At 49.8% G+C, this 22568-nt stretch overlaps 1 protein-coding gene across 1 annotated transcript in view; it reads left to right on the top strand.

Annotated features, from left to right (window-relative positions):
- The window catches only part of SLC6A17 (solute carrier family 6 member 17), a 51642-nt gene that overhangs the window by 10537 nt on the left and 18537 nt on the right, over positions 1-22568 (top strand). Inside the window, exons 2-6 of the mRNA XM_016925880.4 lie at positions 5815-6187; positions 11029-11186; positions 12909-13035; positions 13715-13896; positions 15566-15676. Of these exons, the coding sequence (XP_016781369.1) occupies positions 5902-6187; positions 11029-11186; positions 12909-13035; positions 13715-13896; positions 15566-15676 (864 nt within the window). The 5' untranslated portion in view covers positions 5815-5901. The remainder of the gene's footprint in view (positions 1-5814; positions 6188-11028; positions 11187-12908; positions 13036-13714; positions 13897-15565; positions 15677-22568) is intronic.

Genomic DNA, 22568 nt, shown 5'->3' with positions numbered 1-22568 from the left:
GGAGGAAAGAGAGGTCAAGAAGGGTGTGGGGTCCCTGCCTGTGTCCTGGGCCAGCAGCATCCAGGGGCAGCAGCCTCCAAGTCAAGGCCAGGCCCTGTCAGGAGCAGTTTGCCCCAAGTGACTGTCAGAGGTTTTAATAAAACAATTAAAAATAATTTGTGTCTCTGATAACAGTCCGGCCTGTTTTGGGCTCAGTAAAAGCTCAGGGGCTCTGAGGTAATTAGGAGAACAGTTTGGGCCACAGCTGCCTGTCATGAAGAAATCAGGAAGCTGCCAAGCATCCTCTGACATGGTTCCTACTCACCACCAATTATACCTGAGTTAGATGTTGGCTTTGAGGTCCTGAGTGGGGACCACTTCCACTGATTTCCTCTTCTTGGGGGCTCTTCAGGGTGCCTGTTGGAACACCCTGAAGAGGTGCTTTTTAAGGATGTGCTTGGCCACAGCCACTCTTTCCAGAGCCACAAGACCCAAGGGTAGCAGGATCAGGAGCACGGGGAGGGGCGGGGCAGGGTAGGCACTATGGTGTCTGTGGTCGTTGTAATTAGTTGACTGCCTGCTTCCCCAAAGATGGTGGCTCGCCCACTCACCTCCCCTGGGGAGTCTAACTTGGAAAATAAATGATTCTCTTTGTCCCTTGAGTTACCTGAACCTTCCCCAGCAAGAAACACCCCAGGCCCAGGAGGTGGGTGCTCAGGGAGCAGCCTTCATCATTACAAAAGTGCCCCTCTTCCCTTCTCCTCCTCCCCGGCTGCTGTGGGGTGGAGGGGCTCCAGGCTTTGTCCTGGTGCCAGGGTGAGAGCAGCCATCCCCCACCACCTTGAGCTAATTGCCGGATGCTGTGCTTGAAAAATTTTCGTGGAGCCCTCACCCCTCTGGCAGGAGATATTTTTACCTGTCTGCCTCCCAGTCACACTATTTTTTCTCCTTTCAAGAAGATTCGCAGTTCACTTGCTCCGACCTGCTTCTCTCACAGGAGCTATTCTGAGCTGCAAGCCACCTCTGTTGCTAAGTGACAAGCTGGCACCAAGGGCCTTCTCGGCACTCGTGCCCCTCTGCGCTGTGCTTTCAGGGATGGAGGCACTCCTTTCAGAGAGTACCTTGCAGCTTCATCATCCGACGTGTTGCTCGTGAAAGCCACTTTACAACCCACCCGAGCTACTACGGGGGGGATAATTAGAATACGGCTGGGCTGGCTGTCACCACATCTCTACCATGCTCCAGTGGGCTCTCAGCTGATGGAGGGTGGCAGGGCAGACAGAACTTACCTTTCGCATCCATTGTTACAGGTGCCTGGGGCAGGTGGCTTCTTGCTCACACCCACAAGCAGGAGGGACTCTCAATAGATATATGCTAGAGCTGAAGGGGGTCTTGGAGGCCATCCATGCCAACCCATTTTACACACAGGAAAACTGAGATCCGGAGAAGTTAGGGCAATAGTACCAGTTTGCACAGTAGGTTGGTCAGGCCCAGCACCTAGCTGGCCTGCTGATGCCTGGATTGTGGCTGGTTCCATGAGACACATGGGTACGGGAAGAGAGGAATCGCCCCTCTCAGGGTCCTTCTCTGATCCTGATGCTTCTCCCAGACAAGGCTTTGGGGTCATTGGCTGGGTACACTTTGGATTCCCAGGCCCTGCCTGCTCTAAAAGCTCACCTTTCACCAGCACATGGCTTCAGGGAACTGGTGGTGGAGCAGGGAGGGTTATTCCAAGTCACTATTTCCACTGGGGTATGAATTGAATGAGAGCTGAAGAAGAGGTACCATTCATGAGCACTTCTTGGGTGCCGGCATGGTTCTAAGACCAGTACAATGTATCCTCCTCACAGTATGGTGAGGTGGGCACCGCTGGCATCCTCCCTTGACACATGAGGAAACTGAAGCTCAGAGAGGCTAGAAAAGTTGCCCAGGCCAGGTGGCTGGCAAGCAGTGAGCTGGGGTTGGAACCCAGGCCATCTTACTCCTGAGCAGGATCACCAACCCATGTTGGTAAAAAAAAAAAAAAAAAAAAAAAAATGGTTTTAAGTGGTCTCAAGCTATTCCAAACATGAGGTACATTTTAATAACAATAATGCTAAACTTTTAATACAGGCCGTGTTTTTATTAATAATAATATTGCTGGTCTTTTGGATCCAAGCTGGTAGCTGCGGGACCTTTGCCTGGCTTCCTTTGACACTGGGGTGTGGTGCATGGTAGGACTTTCTAGGGGGTGCCCTAGGTGGACACCAGTTCTGGAGAAGAAAGTGGGCATTGCTGAGGTGGTGCAGGATGCTTCTCTCCACCCACCTCCACTCCCTTGGTCAGCTCTCCTTGGCCTTTCTTGAGAAGAAATGGGATTGATGGGACCAAATATCAATATGGGGACTTACATATTTTTTAAATGCATAAAGATAAACAACGCAAGTCTTCCAGGCAGTGGCTGCTACCATTTGGGTCCTTTCTGTGTGCCAAGCTCTATGCCAGGCACTCTGTGTGCGGCCGCTCATTGGACCCTCACAGCAGCCCTCCCTGGGAGATGGGAGCTATCATTAAATGCAACCTTTTCACCCATGAGGAGACAGACGCTCACATAATTAAAGTGCCTTGTCCAAGAGCACACAGCTAGTGTGTGGCCAAGGCCCCAGGGCTGCCCACCTCCCTCAGCACCTGCCCCAGTCCTCACACACAGCACAGCCGTGCTCCTCCCTCCCCAGCACACCTCTCCCTGTCTCCGCCTCTCATTCTGCCCCGGGGCTCTGGCCACCTTGCTCTTCCTGGAATTCCCGGGGCTGCTTCCTTTTTGGGAGCTTTGTGTCTGCTGTTCGCTCTGCTAATGCTCTTTCCTGTCATTCACGCCTCTGCTCAAATGTCACTTCCTCAGAGATGCCCTTCCTGACTGCCCCCCAACCCCCGCATCCAGCATAAAAGAGCCACCTGCCAGCTTGCTCCACCCCTCCGGTGTGACTCCCCTGGAGTCACATGGAGATACATGGAGTCACCCCATGTATCACCCCTGGCCATTATATTATCCATCGATTTCTTTAGTATCCGGCCCTTCCACATGAAATGCAAACTCCACAAGAGGAGACACTTCACCTGTTTTGTTTGCTGCTGTATCCCTCACACCTAGAACAGAGGCTGGCATATAGGAGGCACTCAGGAAATGTATGTCAGGTGAGTGAGTGAGTCAATGAATGAAGTGAGAACTCTCAACTCCAGGCCTGTCTGGCTTCACAGCTCATGCCTCCCACTCCCACACCCAGTGATCTTCTCCCTGTGTCCCCCACCTCTACTGAGTCTGACTCTGTCCCAGACAAGGCTCTGCTCAGGGTGTTAGGAGAACCTGAGTAGCTTTGGGCAATTCAGTTCCTCTCTCTGGGCCTCAGTTTGTTCAGAGATAAAATGGGAATGTTGAGTTGGACAATTGCTAGGGTCCCTCAAGCTTTAATTTCTGAGTCTGACCCTGTTGTCACCTGGGCATATTCACTGGACACAGAGGGTTCCAGTCATGACTGCAGCCCAGCCCAGTGCCTCAGCCTGGAGGTTTGTGCAAGCCCTTTGCATCCTGCAGACCTAATGGCACAGGAGTTCTTGGGCCCCCATCCCTCAGTGCGGGATGCGCATGGCGTCAGTGACATCTTGGGAAGAAGGAGAAAGCTCGTATTAGCTGATGCCCTGTGGTTGCTGGATGCTGCTGTAGGTATCCTCCTTCTGCTTTACCAGAATGTCCTTGAGTCCTCTTCTTTTAAAATGATGCTTTTTTCCTCCCAGCCCTTTCTCATCTTGGTGACCGAAGCTGCCACTCACTAGGCTATTTATGGAGAAACATGTGCTCCAATTGGTCAGCAGCAAGATAAATTCTGCAGACTTGCAGGAAACTCCCTTGGTTTTCTCTAGTTGTGGCTTGATGATCAGTAAATCATACCTAATGCACTGCTCTGATCAAACCCTGCTGCAGGCAGAGTGGCTGGAGACAGGCTCTGAGCCAAGGAACTCTAGTGATTGCAGGCTCCAGAGGGACCCCCACCCTTCTTCCCAGATCTCATCTTTAGTAACAGCTCTGTATGTAAGCTGTAGGGGACGGGGAGATGCCTTGACAGGCAGCCGTTTCTCTGTTTGCATGCCCTGCAGACGGCGACCTGCTGAGTGAGGAGAGGAGCTCGCCCTGGCAGCCCAGGCAAGGACACAGGCCTCTCCATTGCGTAACTCCTAGGGCCGCACTTCACTTGTGTAGCACAGGCAACACGGCAGCCCTAGGGGGAGGCCCAGGGCTGAAAGTTCCACAGATGCACAAGTGCCACCCGTGGGGCACCTTTTAGGATGCAATGGGGTGTTCAGCTGACCCACTGGGAAGTGAGTCCCAGCAGAGAGCTTCTTATAGGGAATTCTGTGGTCCTCTAACCAGGCTGGCCCTGTCATAGTTACCCCAAAGCCTAACCCTGTCTATGCTTGAGGTGTGAGGGGGCAGTCACTAAAGACTCACTGTTCCCTTGGAAGAGGAGGGCAGCAGGTGTCACCTGCTAATGTGGTCTAAGACCTGGCCTACGGAGGGCTAGCCAACCCCATAAACCTCCCAGTTTCATTACATGTGTAACAGGGCCTGGCTGGCAGGTCTCCTTGATGGTCAGGCCTTGGCTGGGGTCAGCCAGGAGGTCTGGGTCAAGGCTGGCAGGAAGGACGGGCCTGGCCCTTGTACTGCACAGCAAGCTTGCCTGTGCCATTCAGGTGGCACCTACCTACGAGGAGAACAAACGGAGCCCAGCTTCCAGAGACAGCTCTTTCCCTTAATAAAGTAATTACAGAGCTGGGTAAGTTACATCCCTAGAAAGATGCAGGGCAACCGCAGGCTGGGGTGTGTGTGTTTAATTTTAAATCCTCCAACCTTCCCTTAATGAGGGGGTGCCTTGAAATATAACGGAATGGTGGAATTCTTCAAAGGCTTCATTTTCTTGGTGCTTTATTTCTTTAAGGGAAAGCATGAAAGACAAATGAGGACTGGCAGGAGCAGGGGAGGGTTTTGCCTCCCCCGCCCATGTTGTGCAGACATTATCTGCTGTAAAACTGTCGCTGAAGGATGGAGAACCAGCTCTTGGCTGCAGAAGTCCTCAGATAATGTCAGTGCTGAGCAATGACCCAAGATTCATTGGCACTGAGCAAACAGCTCTTGGCTTCTGGTGCCAGAATCTTTAGCTGAGCCTGGTCAACCAGTCCAGCTAGGGGAATGGAGATGCCATCGGCACTGGTGTCCAGGGGCCCCCTGGTGATGGCTCAAGAGCCTTTTTTTTTTTTTTAAATCACCTGGGGATCCTGTAAAAAGGCAGAGATTGATTCAGGAGGTCTGGTGCGAGCCTAAGATGCCCCTTTCTAACCAGTTCCTGGTGCAATCCCTGCATTTTGAATGAAAAGGCCCTAAGGAAGGAAGGCGCTGGCTTCCGTGGCTTCCGCCAGGTGGTTTTGGCTAAGCAGAACACCTGGAAGGGGAAGGCTGTATGGGCCTCCAAAGGGGCTTGAGCACTCTAAGCTCTGCAGTATGGAAGAGAGAAATGTCTTCACGGATAACGCTCTACTTGGGTTCGGAGTATGGCTTTGCCTATTTTGCCCCTTTAGGTTTACTTTTCAAATAATGCTCGGGTCAAGCCTCTGGAGAAACTGAGTCTGTAGGCCTTGAGCTCCTCACTGGGCAGCCCCTGATGGGGAGGGAGGGCAAGCTGAATATATGAGGCCCTTGACCTGCCTCACAGTGTGATGGGGAGTTAATTTGGGTTGTGTCCACGTTGGGCTCCTCACCTTCCTGGTGTGGTCAGATAATCCTTTACTGCTCACCTGGTTTCCTAGGTCCCTGGATGAGAAGGAGCTGACAGCAGCTGAATTCCATCTTCTCTGTGTGCTGGGGAGCAGGGCTACACGGCCCAGGTGGCATCAATGCCGAAGAACAGCAAAGTGACCCAGCGTGAGCACAGCAGTGAGCATGTCACTGAGTCCGTGGCCGACCTGCTGGCCCTCGAGGAGCCTGTGGACTATAAGCAGAGTGTACTGAATGTGGCTGGTGAGACAGGCGGCAAGCAGAAGGCGGTGGAGGAGGAGCTGGACGCAGAGGACCGGCCGGCCTGGAACAGTAAGCTGCAGTACATCCTGGCCCAGATTGGCTTCTCTGTGGGCCTCGGCAACATCTGGAGGTTCCCCTACCTGTGCCAGAAAAATGGAGGAGGTAAGAGACAGCTCTGCTGGCATCAGGGGTCCCCTGCAAATAGGCCGGGCTGAGGGGTAAAAAAGAACACCCCTTTGCTGAGGCAGAACTGGAGCCCTTGTAGGTTGGAGCTCAGGATTGCAGAGTAAGACAGCCCAGGAATAGCTATAATGATGGTTAGTAGCTACCAAGAGACTACAGGACATGATAAGAAAGTGGGCTCTGGCCCCAGACTGCCTGGGTTCAGATTCCAGCCCTGCCAATCAACTTTGGGACCTACTACAAATTGCTTAACCTCTCTGTGCCTCATCTGCAAAATGAGAATAATAGTAGCTCCTGCCTCACAGGATAGTTGGGAAGATTAAATGAGCTTTACGTGCAGAATGGGCAACACGCTACCTGACACGGTAAGGAGCACCTGTTGGCCATTATTACTAAATGCTTATGAGGTACTAGGCACTGTTCTAAGGGCTTAATGGATATTAGGGCTAAGTGCCTGAAACTGCTGATATTTGAGCATCTTAGAACAACAAAGCACCAATTTTATGTGATTCAACCATCGAATCCTCCCAACAGCCTTATATGAAGGAGTTATTATCATCCTTGTTTTACAGACTACAATACTGAGGCACAAATTGGTTAGATAACTTGTTCAAGGTTGTGGGTGATCAAGGTTACAGCTAGTGATAAAGTCAGGATGCAAACCTGGAGAGGCTTGCCCGGAGCCTGGGCACTTAGCCTCCACACCTATTGCCTCCAGGTAGGAGGGGCCTTCACACTGCCCCCTAAGCTTGAATCCCTCTTGAGGATGTTGCCCCTGGTATCAAACCACTACCACCACTTCCAGCCCCCAGGAATTGTCCAAAGGCAGCTTTCCCTGAAACCAGAGATCAACTAACTAAAAATAAAGAAAACCCCAATAGGCTGGAAACAAAGAGATTTGCAAGCCCAGACCTCTGGTCCTGGGAAGGTCAACTAGCAAGAGCTCTTGTGCTCCTGAGTCCCTGTGCCTGGCATGGCATGCTCCAGCCTGTTGGGTGGCCCCAGCTTGGCAGGCATTTTACCCCAGTCCTTCCTTCCTTGCTTGTGGAACTCTTGCCATGTAACCTTTTCCAAAGACGCAGTCCCCTCCTCTCCAGGATGCATCTTTCCCTAGTTTAGAAGGCCACATTTGGCTGGGAGGCTTCTCCTTTCCAGTTTCTTTTGAAGGGCAGGGAGTGAGAATGCCCACCTGAACTCTTGTGATTGAATTAGGCCAAAGGCTTCCATCTTTCCCCCATAGCATGTTATATTAGCTGCATGGTCTCCTTGCTTGAAAGATCTTTTTTACTTTTTAATAAGTAACTGTCAATCAGAGCTTGTGGCCTGAATGGCATGGTAACTGAGTTGATGTAAGACTAGCCCAAAGCAAAGATACACAAGTATATGGTTTCTTTATGCCCTGTGAGATGTTGAGAAGAGCTCCAAGGCAACCAAAATGACTTCAAAGGACGTGTGGCATTGGAGGACTTAGCTGGGAACTTCTAACCTTGTTCTTTCTAGCTTAGATGATCAGTTCTGCCTGGGCACTTGGTGATGAATTCCAGAATCCCTTTCTATGCCACACACAAGCACTCACACCCAGGGCAGTGTTCTTGCCACAGTCTGATTGTTCACAATGACACCAATCACCATGGCACCAGACATAAAGAACTACCCTAGAGGAAAAGCATTGTCAACTCTCAGAATTCTGAGCTTTCCATTCCACATTCCTGCCTTCCTTTTTCTATCTTCTCTGATTCCTGCAATCCCTTTTTATCTCTACTTTTAACTGTCCAGTATTTTTACAGGTTTTTCTTTGTTTGTTTTTTGAGACAGAGTCTATATCAAGTTGTCTTAAATATTTTTTAGGAGGAGGCAAATTATCACAGGAAGGAGACAGCTGTTTGGTCTGAGAGTTGAGTCTGTGCTTTTGAGCCATAGTCGATGTAATCAAACTTTGCATAGTTCTGGACAGAAACTCTGGAACACTCTCCTTAGCTCCACGAAATGTTGACATCTTCCTAGTTTGCTTTTTCTTCTGTTTATTTTTATGAGAAAAAGGCAAATGTTCAACCAGTGCTTACTATGGGTAAGCCACTCATTCAATCTTTGCAACAGCCCTGTGTGATAGGTGTTGGGTCAAAGCTTATGAAATGGCCATTTTTGTAAGTCAAAAATGGTCAAATATCAGCAATTTTATACGTAACATTTTCATCCTCTTTACCCAGATGAGAAAACCAGCAGCACAGAGAGATCAAATAATTTTCCCAAAGTCACACAGCTAGTAAGTCATTAAAACCAGGAGGTCTGACTTCAGGACCTGGCTCTTACCACCAAGATGGTCTTTTAAACCCCAGGAATAACCTCGGGGTTTGCCAGAAGTAAGGCTTAGAATACTGACCGAGGCATAGATGATTAGAGATCCAGAAGGCCTCAGAGATCCTGGATCCTGGCCCTGTCCTGATAAATCTCCTAACATCCTGAACAGTGCTCCCCGCTATTCGGATGAACAACTTTAGGCTCCTGAAAGCTGTTGAAACATAAAAGGAAATCCAGTTGTGTCCCCAAGTTGTATTTTCTAAGGCGGAAGAGGATGCTGTTGCATTTTCAAGTGATTGCAACAAAGGTTGATATGAAAAAATACCTCTTATTAACCACAAATTCTGCCTATCTTGACCGCGGCCCCCTGAGCACTCTGGTTAGTTTAGGCCTTGGTGTGGTAGAGAGACCTGCAGTCACTTCAAGGCCTGGCGGCCTGCCTGAGGTGGACAGAGCCTGGATGGTGAGGGGCCAGTACCTTGTCTTTGCACTCCCACCCCTGTCACTCTTTGGCGGCAGTTACCTGGAGGCTTTCCCTGATTCTTTGGGGAGAAAAAAGAGGCATCCATAGAAGGTGCCAACCCACTTTGCAGACACCCTGAAACTCACATCCCTGCACATCTTGCCCCACCCAGAACACTGGGGCGAAATACAAAACCAGTGAGGCTGGCTGGGCGCAGTGGCTCACACCTGTAATCCCAGCACTTTGGGAGGCCGAGGCGGGCGGATCACGAGGTCAGGAGATCGAGACCATCCTGACTAACATGGTGAAACCCCGTCTCTACTAAAAATACAAAAAATTAGCCGGGTGTGGTGGCGGGCGCCTGTAGACCCAGCTACTTGAGAGGCTGAGGCAGGAGAATGGTGTGAACCCGGGAGGCAGAGCTTGCAGTGAGCCGAGATCACGCCACTGCCCTCCAGCCTGGGCAACAGAGCGAGACTCCCTCTCAAAATAAAAACAAAAAACCGGTGAGGCTGTCTCCGTTTGCCTTCCTGCAGCAGATCACTTAGCTTCTTTTCCATTTCCCCACACCCAAAACCAAGAGACCGAGTTAAAGACAGACCCAGGGGTCTAAGCATGTGGCCCTTTGGGCCCTCTCTCCTTTGAGCCCTCTCTCCTTTGAGCACCATGATGGGGCTGCTTGTTAGTGACGAGTTGAATGTATGTGTGCGTGTGCATCTAGTGAGTTAGATGCTGTCATATAAAGCTTGGTGGGTTGCCTCCCCGATGGGCTTTCCTGACTAGCTCCATTGGACCCTGGCCCGTTCCTCAGCATGTATGTGCATGGTTGGCTTGTGTGACTAGTCTGTGGTGTGTGTGTGTGTGTGTGTGTGTATACACATGTGTGCTCATATTGCTCACGTGACTCTGCCTGCCTCCCCGGCAGATCGTGAACTGTTCTAGGATGGTGTCTGTGCCTACTGTTACTCCACTGTCTCCCCGCTGCCTGTGCAAGGCTCAGAGTGGACCTGCAGTAAATAGCTGATTGTTGCCAAATGCCAGAATTTGTGCCTAGGAGATGGCTGATTGCCAGTGTTCATTGGCAGATTGGGCACACGTTGGTGAACATGTGGGATGTTATGGGGTCAGAGCAGTGTAGCTGGGGGCTTCTGGAGGCTCTCTACTGGCAAGGCTTAGTCAGAGGGTGCTGGGTGACCATCAGGGCCCTGGTGACTGGGGCTGGCCTGACAGTGTTTGACAGACAGGCAGGGCCTTGCTAACAGGACTAGGTTGTTGGCACAGCTCTCAGCAGGGTGCACTCATCTGTGTCCAGACATGGTTTTAATTCTCCTGCTAAATGCCCTGTCACTTGGAATTGAGATTGTTTCTGCAGTGAGGCCCAGGACAGCGAGATTAATTTATCATCTGGAATCTTTAGCGAGACCCATTCTATCCTTTATGATCCTCCTGGCTATGCTTTCCTGAACTGCTAATTTCTCTCCCGTTCCTCTCAATTAGCTGTAGATTAATGGCAAAGCTGGTCAGACCCCCCTCCCTGGAGAGCTTCCAAGCTCAGCTTCCCTGGAGCTGCCCAGTCTGCTGTGTCAGCGTCTGGTTCAGACTCTGGGAAGGCTGCACCCGTGTCTGTGCATCTGGGGGCGAGTAAGCCCCCATGCCATCTGGGGCTGCTTCTCTGTGGTCAGGAGGGGGTGTGAACAGGTGTCCACGGAGCGCCTCATGAGATGAGTGTGTCTGCTGCGTGTGGCTTGACATGTGGATTCTGGAGAGGCAGTGCAATGTCTGTCTGTTTCTGAACCTAGCCTTGTGAGTTGACATACATACACTTCCTCCCTTAGTGTTTTGGGTCAGGGGAGTCAAGGGGGAGAAGGAGGGTCTGGGTGGGCTGCTGTGTGGTAGGCCACACGTATGGCCACATCATTCATGGAGGAGCACCGGGACTGGTGACAATTTGCGGATGACCAGAGATGTGGCTGAGACTGGAGGACATGGCTGAGGCCCCTTCCCTCACTCTGCTGCTGTGCTCCAGAGCCCCTCTGCCATCCCTCTGCTCTCCCCACAGGTGCTTACCTGGTGCCCTACCTGGTGCTGCTGATCATCATCGGGATCCCCCTCTTCTTCCTGGAGCTGGCTGTGGGTCAGAGGATCCGCCGCGGCAGCATTGGTGTGTGGCACTATATATGTCCCCGCCTGGGGGGCATCGGCTTCTCCAGCTGCATAGTGAGTCAAGGGCTGGGGCAGGCACTGAGTGGGAGGCAGGGGGCTGCTCCTGGGCATTGGAGACGAGGTCACCGAGTTTCCAGGCCAGAGTCCTACGTCAGGACAAGGGCAGGGAGGGGGATCCTCAACATGGGAATTACTCACAGCTGGGGTTCCAGGACCCCAGTCACCATGTTTCCTAAACTGAGAGTCGACCACGTTGCCTGAAACAGCATGGAAGATTTGCCATTGGTGCTAAGGAGGAAAAGCTGGGACATATTCACATGGGGCCGCCTGGGACAGCTCAGCCAGAGTTCTCTGGGAACATATGGACTAGCCCAGATGCCCTTCTCTGCTTACCAGTCCCTCAGCTCCCCATGAGGGAGGTCCCTCCTCTTTCCTTGGTCAAAGAGTATTTTAAGCAGGCAAGCAGGGGGCTCAGGGTCTCCTTGCCATTTTGTTATGCCAAAGAGCAGAGTTGGAGAACTTACACAGGAAACTTAAGGTCAACCCAAGGTGGGTGAGGCTTTGGAACAGTGAGAGACAGGGAGACGCCAGTGGCCCTGGATGGAGAACTTTGTGAGGTCTCCAGGCTCATCCACAAGGCTACAGATGAGAACCTGCTCAGAGCTCTACGTGAGGAAACAGCATCCCTTAAGGGCAAAGCCTACAGGGGCCCATGCTCACTGCTCACACCTGGGATAAAGACTGAAATGAACTTCTGGAAGGGACTAAGGATTCCGCCAGGCCTGGCAGTAGGGCCAGCCCAAACTTGCCTCAGGCAGAGACTGGGAGAGGGCCTATTGCAGCCCCCTGCTCTCACGTCAGCCATCAGCTTTGCACTGGCCAATGCCGTGTATTCTGCTGGGGCTGGCTGCGTGCTGATACACAGGAGTGTGTGTATGGTCTCCCACTTGGACTGAAAGCACCCAAGTAAAAGAAGTGGGTGTCTCACTCTGTCTGTGCTCCCAGAAAGTTCTGCTGTATGAGCAGCTGCTCCTGCACACATGTGCTTAGGTGAGACTGATGAAGCAAGTGGCCCTCAGCTCTCACACTGACGCCAGTCTCACTGATGCAGGAGACAGCCAGGCCTCTGGAAGGGACCACCCTGTGTCCAGAGTGGATGCAGCAAATCCCTGCCCATAGAAACATTGCTTTCAAAGAAGCCCCTTGGACCCTCAGGCAGAGTCCATGCACTCCTATTTTAAATAAAATTCTACCAATGTTAGTTATCATGTTTCCAAGAAATGACAAGTGCCATCTTTCTAGAGGCAGGCTGCTAACATGCCCGAGAGAGTGGAATCCACAAGAAACACCCACAAAGTCTGTAAAAGCACAGCAGTCTGGGTCTGTTTACCATAGGGGCCAAAGCTGTGCATGCCTTCACAGTCCTGGAGGGCATCTCTGTCATTACAATCCCCAGTCATCAGGAAATGAGGAGGAGAAAGTACTTCAAGTATCTTAGAAGAATTTCAAACTGGAAAGGATTAACATTTTAAGAGTTTGTTGCTTAAAAGAGAGAATTTTAACATCTGAAAAATTCCTTTGTGGATTTCCTGAATACCAGATGAATGGAGCGTGAGGGGAGCTCCTCCACGGCCCCGCACCCCATCCCTCCTTGCCTCTCTTGAGGCTGTGCTGCTGTGTTTATGGCGCTGCCGACGTGCTGGGCCTCGGGTGGAGCGTGGGGGCAGGGTGGAGTTGCCTGCAGCCTCAGTGACCCCGCAGTGGGCTTGTCCCCAGGTCTGTCTCTTTGTGGGGCTGTATTATAATGTGATCATCGGGTGGAGCATCTTCTATTTCTTCAAGTCCTTCCAGTACCCGCTGCCCTGGAGTGAATGTCCTGTCGTCAGGAATGGGAGCGTGGCAGGCAAGTATGGGGCCCAGCTGGGGATGCCAGCCAGCCCTGTCCCAGGAAGGGGTCTCACAGGCTTAGCGCACACATTTGGAATTTCAGACTTGTTGTGTCACCTTGGATAAGTCACTTAACATCTCTGATCCTCATTTCCCCTTCCCCAGTGGGAATGGTCTCTTTTCCAGCCTATTTCTGACAGGATTGAATAAGACAGTGAGTGTAGGTAAAACTCTGGAAAGTGTGACTTTAATTGTTATTACTCACCCTGTTATTCCACTTCACAGATGAGGAGACTGAGGCCCAGAAGCGACTTTCCCATGTTCACACCACTCATCTAACCAATGATCTGGGATGAGAATCCAGGTCTCTAGCTCCCAGCTCAGGACCTTCCCCGAGGAACTTTAGGCCAATTCAGCCTCACGTTTCCTCCCTTCCATAGAGAGACATGGGCAGCAGGAGGCATGGGTGGGAATCAGCCAGGCTGGTGTGTCCTGAAGCCTCCCAGACCCCAGTGGGAGCCTAGGATTCCTCAGGGTCTGCCAGATCCCGGCTAACCCAAGATGAGCACAGCCCCTCCCAGCTGCCCACGCTCAGCAGCTCCCTCACCCACTGCTGCCCTGAGTGGGGATCCAGCAGAGGAAGTGACCCCATAGGCCCCGCCACTGAGGCCCTGTGACCTTTGCTGCTATTTCAGTGGTGGAGGCAGAGTGTGAAAAGAGCTCAGCCACTACCTACTTCTGGTACCGAGAGGCCTTGGACATCTCTGACTCCATCTCGGAGAGTGGGGGCCTCAACTGGAAGATGACCCTGTGCCTCCTCGTGGCCTGGAGCATCGTGGGGATGGCTGTTGTTAAGGGCATCCAGTCCTCGGGGAAGGTGAGTGCTGAGGGGGGCACCCAGGTCCCAAATGGGGAACAGCAGAAAAGCACAGAGGGCACAGGGCTAAGAATTCCAGGTTGCCCTTTGCAGGGTCTTCTGGGTGGATAACACAGGCCCCCAGAGGAGGGTGTGGAAGTATCATTCCTATAGTGTTGCTCACCATGGACAGCCTACCCGGAATGGAATAGCTGGAAAGTCATTGCCCTGGACCCCAGCCGCTTCCATGCTCGGATAACTCAGTCCTGCTCTAATGCAAACATTAGAGAGGAGGAAAACTAGAAGTATTGACCCAGGGACGTTTGTCTAGATTCTAGACCCTCAGGTTCCCAAGAGCAAAAGGCCTAGAAGAGCCTGCTTTGAGCAGTTCTTGGTGAAAACCAGCAGCTTGCCATGCCTACAGCTAAAGGGCCCTTTGAGCAGGTAGATGCTATGAGTGAAGGGGGTCTTGGAGGCCTCAGGGGGCAGCTCCATAGCAGTCTCTGAGGGGTAGACCAGCCAAGCCCCACACCTCTTCCCAGCATTTCAGATCCCCTTTAAATAAGGGCCCTTTCTTACTTGTCACATACCAGTATTCATGGGCTGCCAGGGATGAGAAGGATTGGATTAGAGATCCTGTATCCCAGACTACTCATTTTACAGATGAGGAAAGTGAGGCCCAGAGAGGGGAAAGCACCTCAGCTAACATCACGCAGCCAGTCAGTCTCAGAGCTGCAACTAGAACCCTGGCTGTTTGAGGCTTCAGGTTCTTTTCCAGATTTGATGAGCAAGGAAGCTAAGCTCTAGAAAGGTAGAGTGACCCCAGCCATTGACCTCTTCCCTTTCCAGAGGCTGAAATAGTAGCTGATGCTTTGTGGCACTTCTCAGGTACTGCCACCTGTATGAACGCATTTGGTCCACAACAACGTTATGAGTTAGGGATGATTACACCCATTTTAGAGATGAGGAGATGGAGGCTCATGGAGGTTAAATGAAATGCCTCAGGCCACATGTTGGTAAGTGGTAGAGCCAGGGTTAGAACTCAGGCAGCCTAACACCAGACTTGCATTCTCTTAGCCTTTACACCACCCTGCCCAAACAGCCCTCTTCCTTTGTTTCAGTGCAGCAAACATTTTGTGAGCATCTCTTGTGTGAGGCCATGTACCACGCACGCAGGGATATAGACATGTGCGAGAAATGCTGTGGTAGAGAAGAGCACACGATTCATCCTCACAAGGGGCTAGGGACTTCTTCAGATGTCTTCTGTTTGGGAGCTGTGTCTATAACCTCCTGAAGGTCTTCCGTCAAAGGACTCTAAGGACAGGGGAGATCCTTAGGGGGCCCACTGGGGGAATGAGACATGGGAGAATGAGGAGGGGACAGCAAAGGACTCCCTTACCCCCTTGGCAGCCCTCTGGGGTGAGGAGGCTGTTAGCTCAGCCCCAGAAGCTCTGGAAGGGAGAAAACCAACCCCAGGCACAGCCATGCAGACTCCAGCTTGTCCTGTTCCTGCTTCTGCCTTGGCTCTGTGCCAGATGTGTGGCAGTTTTGGCCCTCTGCCCAGGGGTTCCAGGGCTCTGCTTTCTGCTGCCATCAGGGGCGGCTCATGTGCCCCAGATGTGAGCAGGGATGGGGGGTGCCAGCTGCAGGAAGGGCTCTGCCTGATGGGGGTTCCCTGTCCTCTCTGCAGGTGATGTATTTCAGCTCCCTCTTCCCCTACGTGGTGCTGGCCTGCTTCCTGGTCCGGGGGCTGTTGCTGCGAGGGGCAGTTGATGGCATCCTACACATGTTCACTCCCAAGGTAAGGGTTTGGGGCTCCCACATGCCAGGGAACAGCAACAGGTCTACTGGGCCTGGTCAGCTTCCTGCAATTTCATGGAATTTAATGCACTCCGAACACCTGCTATGTGTTGGGTATTGTACCAGGCCCTGGAGAGATGCACAGGGAAGGGGGCATGGGCCCTGCCCTCCAGGTTCCAAGGAGAGGCGTGTCACATCGATTTGGGTGAAATTAGAAAAAGCTTCAGAGAGGAGGTAACATCTGAAAGAGCCTTAGGGAGCAGGTAGGATTGCAGTGAGCTGCCATAGGACATTATAATCAAAGGGAACTGCATGAGCAAGGGTGTGGGAAAACACTGGACGTGCTTGAGGCAACAGTGGGAAGTCAGGTTTAGCTAGGGTATGAGAGCAGGGAGCTTCATTCATTCATTCATTCATGGGGGCTTTCATTGTGTGGCAGCAGGAACCAAGAAGATGCCTAAGAGAAGAAAGCTCCTGGGAATCTCCCCTTGTACCCAAATCAGAGGAAAGAAGTTACTATTTTATTAAAGATAATAGACTACATGAGTGGTGACTTTAACCTTACCAAAGCCATTCACACTTCCTCTTAATTCTCTCAATAGCCCGGGGAGCAAGATGAGCAGGATCACTGTTCACATTTCACAAAGGGTGCAGCAGAGGCATGGGCATCCTGAAGATGTATACCCAGGTTCCCTAAAGACGGTCTGTCTCCACCCATGGCCTTGCCTCTCTATGACTCTTCAGACCGCTGGGCACAACTGGCATGCCTCAGTCCATGGAGGACTAAAAGATTTTCAAATGCAGATTGGCACTCCCTCTAAGTTGCCCCAAGCCCTGTACATCAGAAACCCCAGCTGGTCAGGCTGAGAGTCCATCTCTAAATGCCAGCTGATCAGTAGCAACCAGCAGGGACCTGGTGAGACTATAGCCCATGGGCACAGGGTCAGAGCTCTGTCAGGCCAGCTTGAAGGCCTCAGTGTTCACTGGTGCCACCTTGCACATGTGTGTACACACACACACCCCTTTACACAAACAGTTCGTGCAGGATGACACAGGAAGAAGAACCCAGATCTGATAGGGTTGGAAATCCCTGTAGGCTCCTGATGTCTCAGGGGTAGTACCGGCTAGGGCACACGCCACTCCATGGTCACCAGACAGTGCCTAAATGGTCCCTCAGTGTTCTTGGATATAATATCAGAGGTTTACACGTGACCAACTTCAAAGGTCTACTTTATGAAGCACTTAATGAATCTCCTGAGGCATGAATGTGAATCCTGAGCCATGTGGCTGGCCGTAGGGTTGTTGTAAACACATGATATCTGACAAAGAAAAAATAAAAACCTGGTTTCTTTGGGAGAAAATAGCCATGAAAAGAAAGCCAACTGTTTTTAACAGATTACAACTGTATTTCTAGAACCATGATCAGTCTAAAACGTTCACTTCAGTTTTCCAATTCTACTTTACTAAACTTTGGGAGGAAATTATATGCTCTGGTGTTGTTCCTGAGTGTGGACTTTTACAGAGGTCTCCAGATGGGCCCCTCAATGGCGTTAAGGGCCCCCTGTATGTAACTCTAGGAGCAAGAGGAACAGATTCACAGGAGCAGCTGCTGGTCCCAACACACACAATACTGCTCCCCACTGGATTCAGACACACTTTAAATTATCTCTTTAATTATGAAATATCTCAGGCATATAAACACATATCTAATAATAGAATAAAAATTCTTAGGAAATAAAATATTACAGATGCCATTAAAGTGCCAGTGTAGCCCTCCCTGATCCCATTCCCTTCCCTTCCCAAAGATAGCAACTGTCTTATTCCATTCCTGCTGCTACAACAAAAATTCCTTAGACTGGATAATTTATAAACAATTGAAATTTATTGCTCACAGTTCTGGAGGCTGGGAAGTCCAAGATCAAGGCACCCAGCTTCAGTATCTAGTGAGGACTCTCTGCTTCAAAGATGGTGCTTTCTCACTGCATCCTCACATGGCAGAAGTTCAAGGGAGCTCACTTGAGCCTCTTTTTATAGGGGCACTAATCCCGTCAGGGCTCCACCGTCATGACCTAATCACCTCCCAAAGACCCCCACCTCTTAATCTATCACATTGAGTATTAGGTTCTGTCATGGGAATTTTGAAGGGATACTAACATCCAGATTATAGCAACCACTTTCCTGAATTTGGGATTTGTCTTGATCATACATTCTTTGAAATTTGTTACACATATATGTGTATCCATAAACAATGTTTAGCATTTCTGCATACCTTTAACCTTTACATAAATGACATCATATTATATGTATTCTGCAACTTGCTTTTATTTTTGCTTAACATGATTTTCTAAGATTTACCAATTTTGGTGTATAGCTCTAGTGCATCAGTTTTCATGGATGCAAGTATTTCGCTGTAGGACTAAACTGAAATGTATTTATTCATTCTCTAGTAAATGATCATTTAAGTTGTTTCCAGTTTTCACCATTGCTAATAATGTTACAATAAACACTACGCAGGTCTTCATGCATACATGTTTCTCTAGGGTATCTATGTTTAGGAATGGAATTGCTGTCTCAAAGGGTATGCATATCTTCAGTCTTATTCAATGTTGACTAAATTGCACTCCCAAATGGTTGTATCTGCTAACACTCCCACAAGCTGTACATGAAAATCCCAGTTGTTCCACATTTGTCAGTCTTCAATTTTTGCCAATTAGGTGGATGCAAAATGGTTTATGTACACTTTGAGCAGTAGGGGGTGCTTCTTTCCTTCCTTCTTCCTTTCCCTTCCCCTTCCCCTCCCCTCCCCTCCCCTTCCTTTCTTTTTTGAGTTGGAGTTTCACTCTTGTTGCCCAGTCTGAAGTGCAATGGCACGATCTCAGCTCACCACAACGTCCACCTCCCGGGTTCAAGCTATTCTCCTGCCTCAGCCTCCCGAGTAGCTGGGATGACAGGCATGCGCCACCACACCTGAGTAATTTTGCATTTTTAGTAGAGACGGGGTTTCTCCATGTTAGTCAGGCTGGTCTCGAACTCCCGACCTCAGATGATCCGCCCGCCTTGGCCTCCCAAAGTGTTGGGATTACAGGCGTGAGCCACTGCGCCTGGCCTTGGGGTGCTTCTTTCTAAAACAGTTTCCTGGATGTTCAGGAAACCATGTGAATCCACTTTGGCATTTGCAGAGGCCAGGGTCTTCATGAGACTTTAAAAAATCAAATCCAGGAGCCAGGCACGGTGGCATGTGCCTGTAATTTCAGCTACTTGGGAGGCTGAGGTGGGAGGATCCCTTGAGTCTAAGAGTTAGATACCAGCCTGAGTAACAATAGTGAAACCCCATCTCCAAAAAATAATTAATTAAAAATCAACATAAAAATAAAGTGACTCTCTCGAAGCTACACAGCTGGCAAGAAGCAGAGGCAAACCTGAACTCATGTCCACAGACTCCACATCCCATGCTCTCCAGCTGATAAACTGGCTTCATGAAAATTGGTGGCTGAAGGCCAGGTGGCAAGAGTGGAGGGTTAAATAGAAACGTCCCCTACCTTACAATTTCATCTAAAATCATTCCTTCTTATATTCCTGGGAATGGCTAAAAACAAACCCACATTTTGGGGGATGGGCAGGAGAGGTTTTGCAGGAACAAAAACCCCAGCACACTACTGCTAATCTGCCTTTCCCCATCTTACACCCCATGGTTGAGCTGAGCTGGCTGAGAAGGAAGCTCTGGGGGGCTCCATCCAAGCCCCCTCAGGGAGTCAGGCAAGTGAGGCCAATGGTGATGGCTGGGGTGAGGTTCCTATTTACAAATCCCTCCAAGTCATTTGCAGAAAGGGTAGGCCGACTCTCAGAAACAATGGCCTGACAGTCTATATGTGGCAAACTACTGTTGCAGAGCTGTGACTGTTTTCAGCACAGGATTGGGGAGATATGAGGGGTCCTAGGAGCCATTTCAAGTTCTTGCCCTACAATGATGCTGTAAAGTACCAGGTCACTGCCCTAGCTGCCCGTGCTGTGCACTGCTCCATTCATATAGACTATAATATAAATGACATCCCCAGGGGTCATGCTGTTTGGTACCTCTGGCAGAGTCCAAGGATTTTTGGCCAGGGCATCTCAGAGCCCATGTGGGAGAAGCATAGGCTCTCCATAGATTGTGCTAAATGACCTGGAAGGCCTTCCCTTCCATAGAGCCTTCCAACATCAGAAATAATTCAGGCTATCGGACCTGGACTTTGCAGTCCATGTCTTCAAGCAGACAGTTACCGGGTATGATGAATGCAATGTGGCCAAGCTGCCATGATGACCCACTAGCATCGTTGGTAGGACAGTAACTCGTGTTGATGGCTAAGGAACTTCTTGAATTCCTCGGGCAGCTTTTCTCCTGATTACTTTCTTTCCATGTAGGTAAAAACCCAGGTCAGCATGGGCTACCTGCAATTAATCATGTGATTTGCTCGATATGAAGTGGTAGATTATGGTCGGATTTTTAACCACCAAAATGTTCAGAGAATGTTTATCAAAATTACAACTGTTCATATCCTTCAGCCCAGCAATTTAACTTCTACATATTTGTCCTACAGATGTACTCATACATAAGCAAAATGATCAGTGTACAATGTTGTTCATTACAGCATTTGTTTTAGTGGAAAAAGATTGAAAACAACCCAAATAACCATCATTCACTTATTCATTCAACAAAGGTTTATTGAACACCTGTTACATGCACTGTTCCGAGTCACGGGATCCAGCAGTGAACAAAGCAGACAGACTTCCTGGTCCTCATGGAGCTTACGTTCTGGTGGAGGGAGACAGATGTTGTCAGATAATATAAGATAAAGAATTGTCATTAACTGTTGATGCCAAGGGGAAAAATAAAGCAGAGAAAGGAGGTTTAGGGCATTCGGGGAGAAGAGTTGCAATTATGGACAGTACCGTCAAGGAACGCCTTGCTGAGAAGTGACGTATGAATGAAGACCTGAAGGAGGCCAGGGAGCAGGCTATGTGGATATTTAGAAGTAATGCATTCCATCCTGAACAGAGGGAACAATGAGTGAAAAGGACTTGAGACTGGCTGTGGCTGGCATATTCAAAGAGGCCAGTGTGGCTCGAACAGGAGGGGAAAGAGGTAGGACGTATGGTCGGTAGTAATGTACAGCCGGATCATGAGGGTCCTGTGGTTAAGGTAAGAAGTTTGACATTTACTCTGGTGAAAAGGGAGCCATTGAGAGTTCTCAGCAGAGGAGTAGCATGATCTGACTTCTTAGGATGATCATTCTAAGCCTCTTAAGTGGCTTCTATAGAAAATCTGAGGGAATGAGGACAGGACAGGGAGACCTGCCAGGAGGTCCTCCAGGTGAGAGATGACTGGGGTTTGAGCCCAGGTGATGGCAATGGGAGTGATGAGAGTTGGTTCGATGGAAGATACATTTCAGAAGCAGAGTCGAAAGGATTTGCTGTTGGATTGGTTGTGAGGTGTAAGAGGAAGAGAGGAGTCAAGGATGACTGTGGCCCTTTACACGAGCAGTTGGAAGGATGGAATTGACATTCATGGAGATGGGGAAGACAGTGGAGGGAACAGATTCGGTGGGGAACATCAAGAGTACTCTTTTGGACATGGCAGGCTTAAAATATCTAATAGATCTCCACATGGAGATGCTGAGGAGGCAGTTGGATGTATGGATCTAGAGGTCAGGTGTGGAGGTCTACATTTGGGAGTGTGGGATAACAGAGAGAATTTAAAGCCACAGACTGGTTCACAATCACCTAGAGAATGAACAAAGACAGAGAAGAGAGCTGAGCACTGGGGCCCTGGTGTTTAGAGGCTGAGGGCGGGATAGCTGTGGGTGGGTGGTGGCGGGGAGGTCGAAGAATAGGAGCAGAGAGAGAGAGACAGGCAGGCCGACAGACAAACAGACATTCTAGATGCAGAGTGAAGAAAATGTTTTAAGAAAGAGGGAACAATCAGCCATGTCCAAAGCTGCTGAGAGGTCAGGTGATGAGGTCTGAGAATTGACCGAGGCACTTGGCAACAGAGGGGTCACTGGTGACCTCAACAAGGGCTACTTGGGCGGAGTGCTGAGGGCAAATCTAATAATAATGGGTTGAAGGGAAAATGGGAGCGAGGAATTGGAGACAAGTAATAGATACCAGTTATTCTCAGGAGTTTTGCTATAGAGGAGCAGAGAAATGAGAAATGGGATGGTAACTGGAGAGGGTCATGGGGTCAAGGGTGTTATTTCACAATCTATATGATAAAAATAATCCATCATACACCACTGGTGGGAATGTGAAATGGTATAATGGCTTTGGAAAACAGCCTGGCAGTTCCTCAAAAGGTTAAACAGAGTTAACATATGACCCAGCCATTCCACTCCTAGGCACATATCCAAGAGAACTGAAAGCATGTTCACACAAAAACTTATACACAAATGTTCATAGCAGCATTGTGCATTATAGCCAAAAAGTAGAAACAACACAATGTCCATCAACTGATGAATAAATTTTTAAAATGTGGTATATCCATACAGTGGGATATTATCCAGCCATAAAAAGGAATGAGGCAGTGATACACATTGCAACACGCAACTCCTGAAAACTTTAAATGAAAGAAGCCAAACACAAAAGACCACACACGGTATGAGTCCAATGATATGAAATGTCCAGAATAGGTGAATCCATAGAGAAAGAAGGTGGATTAGTGGTTAGTACTGGGCTTGTGGGGAGGTTGGGGGAGACATGGGGAATGACTCTATGTGTTTGGGTTTTCTTTTTGGGGTGATGAAGAGGTTTTAAAATTGAGTGTGGTAATAGTTACACAACAGTGTGATACGCTAAAAACGATTGAATTGTGCACTTAAAAAATTCAAAAAAGAGGAGGTAGTTTGTGTTATAGGAGA

The sequence above is a fragment of the Pan troglodytes genome, chromosome 1 (genome assembly GCF_028858775.2).
Source record: "Pan troglodytes isolate AG18354 chromosome 1, NHGRI_mPanTro3-v2.0_pri, whole genome shotgun sequence".
Taxonomy (NCBI): domain Eukaryota; kingdom Metazoa; phylum Chordata; class Mammalia; order Primates; family Hominidae; genus Pan; species Pan troglodytes.
This window is presented reverse-complemented; position numbering and strand designations above follow the sequence as displayed.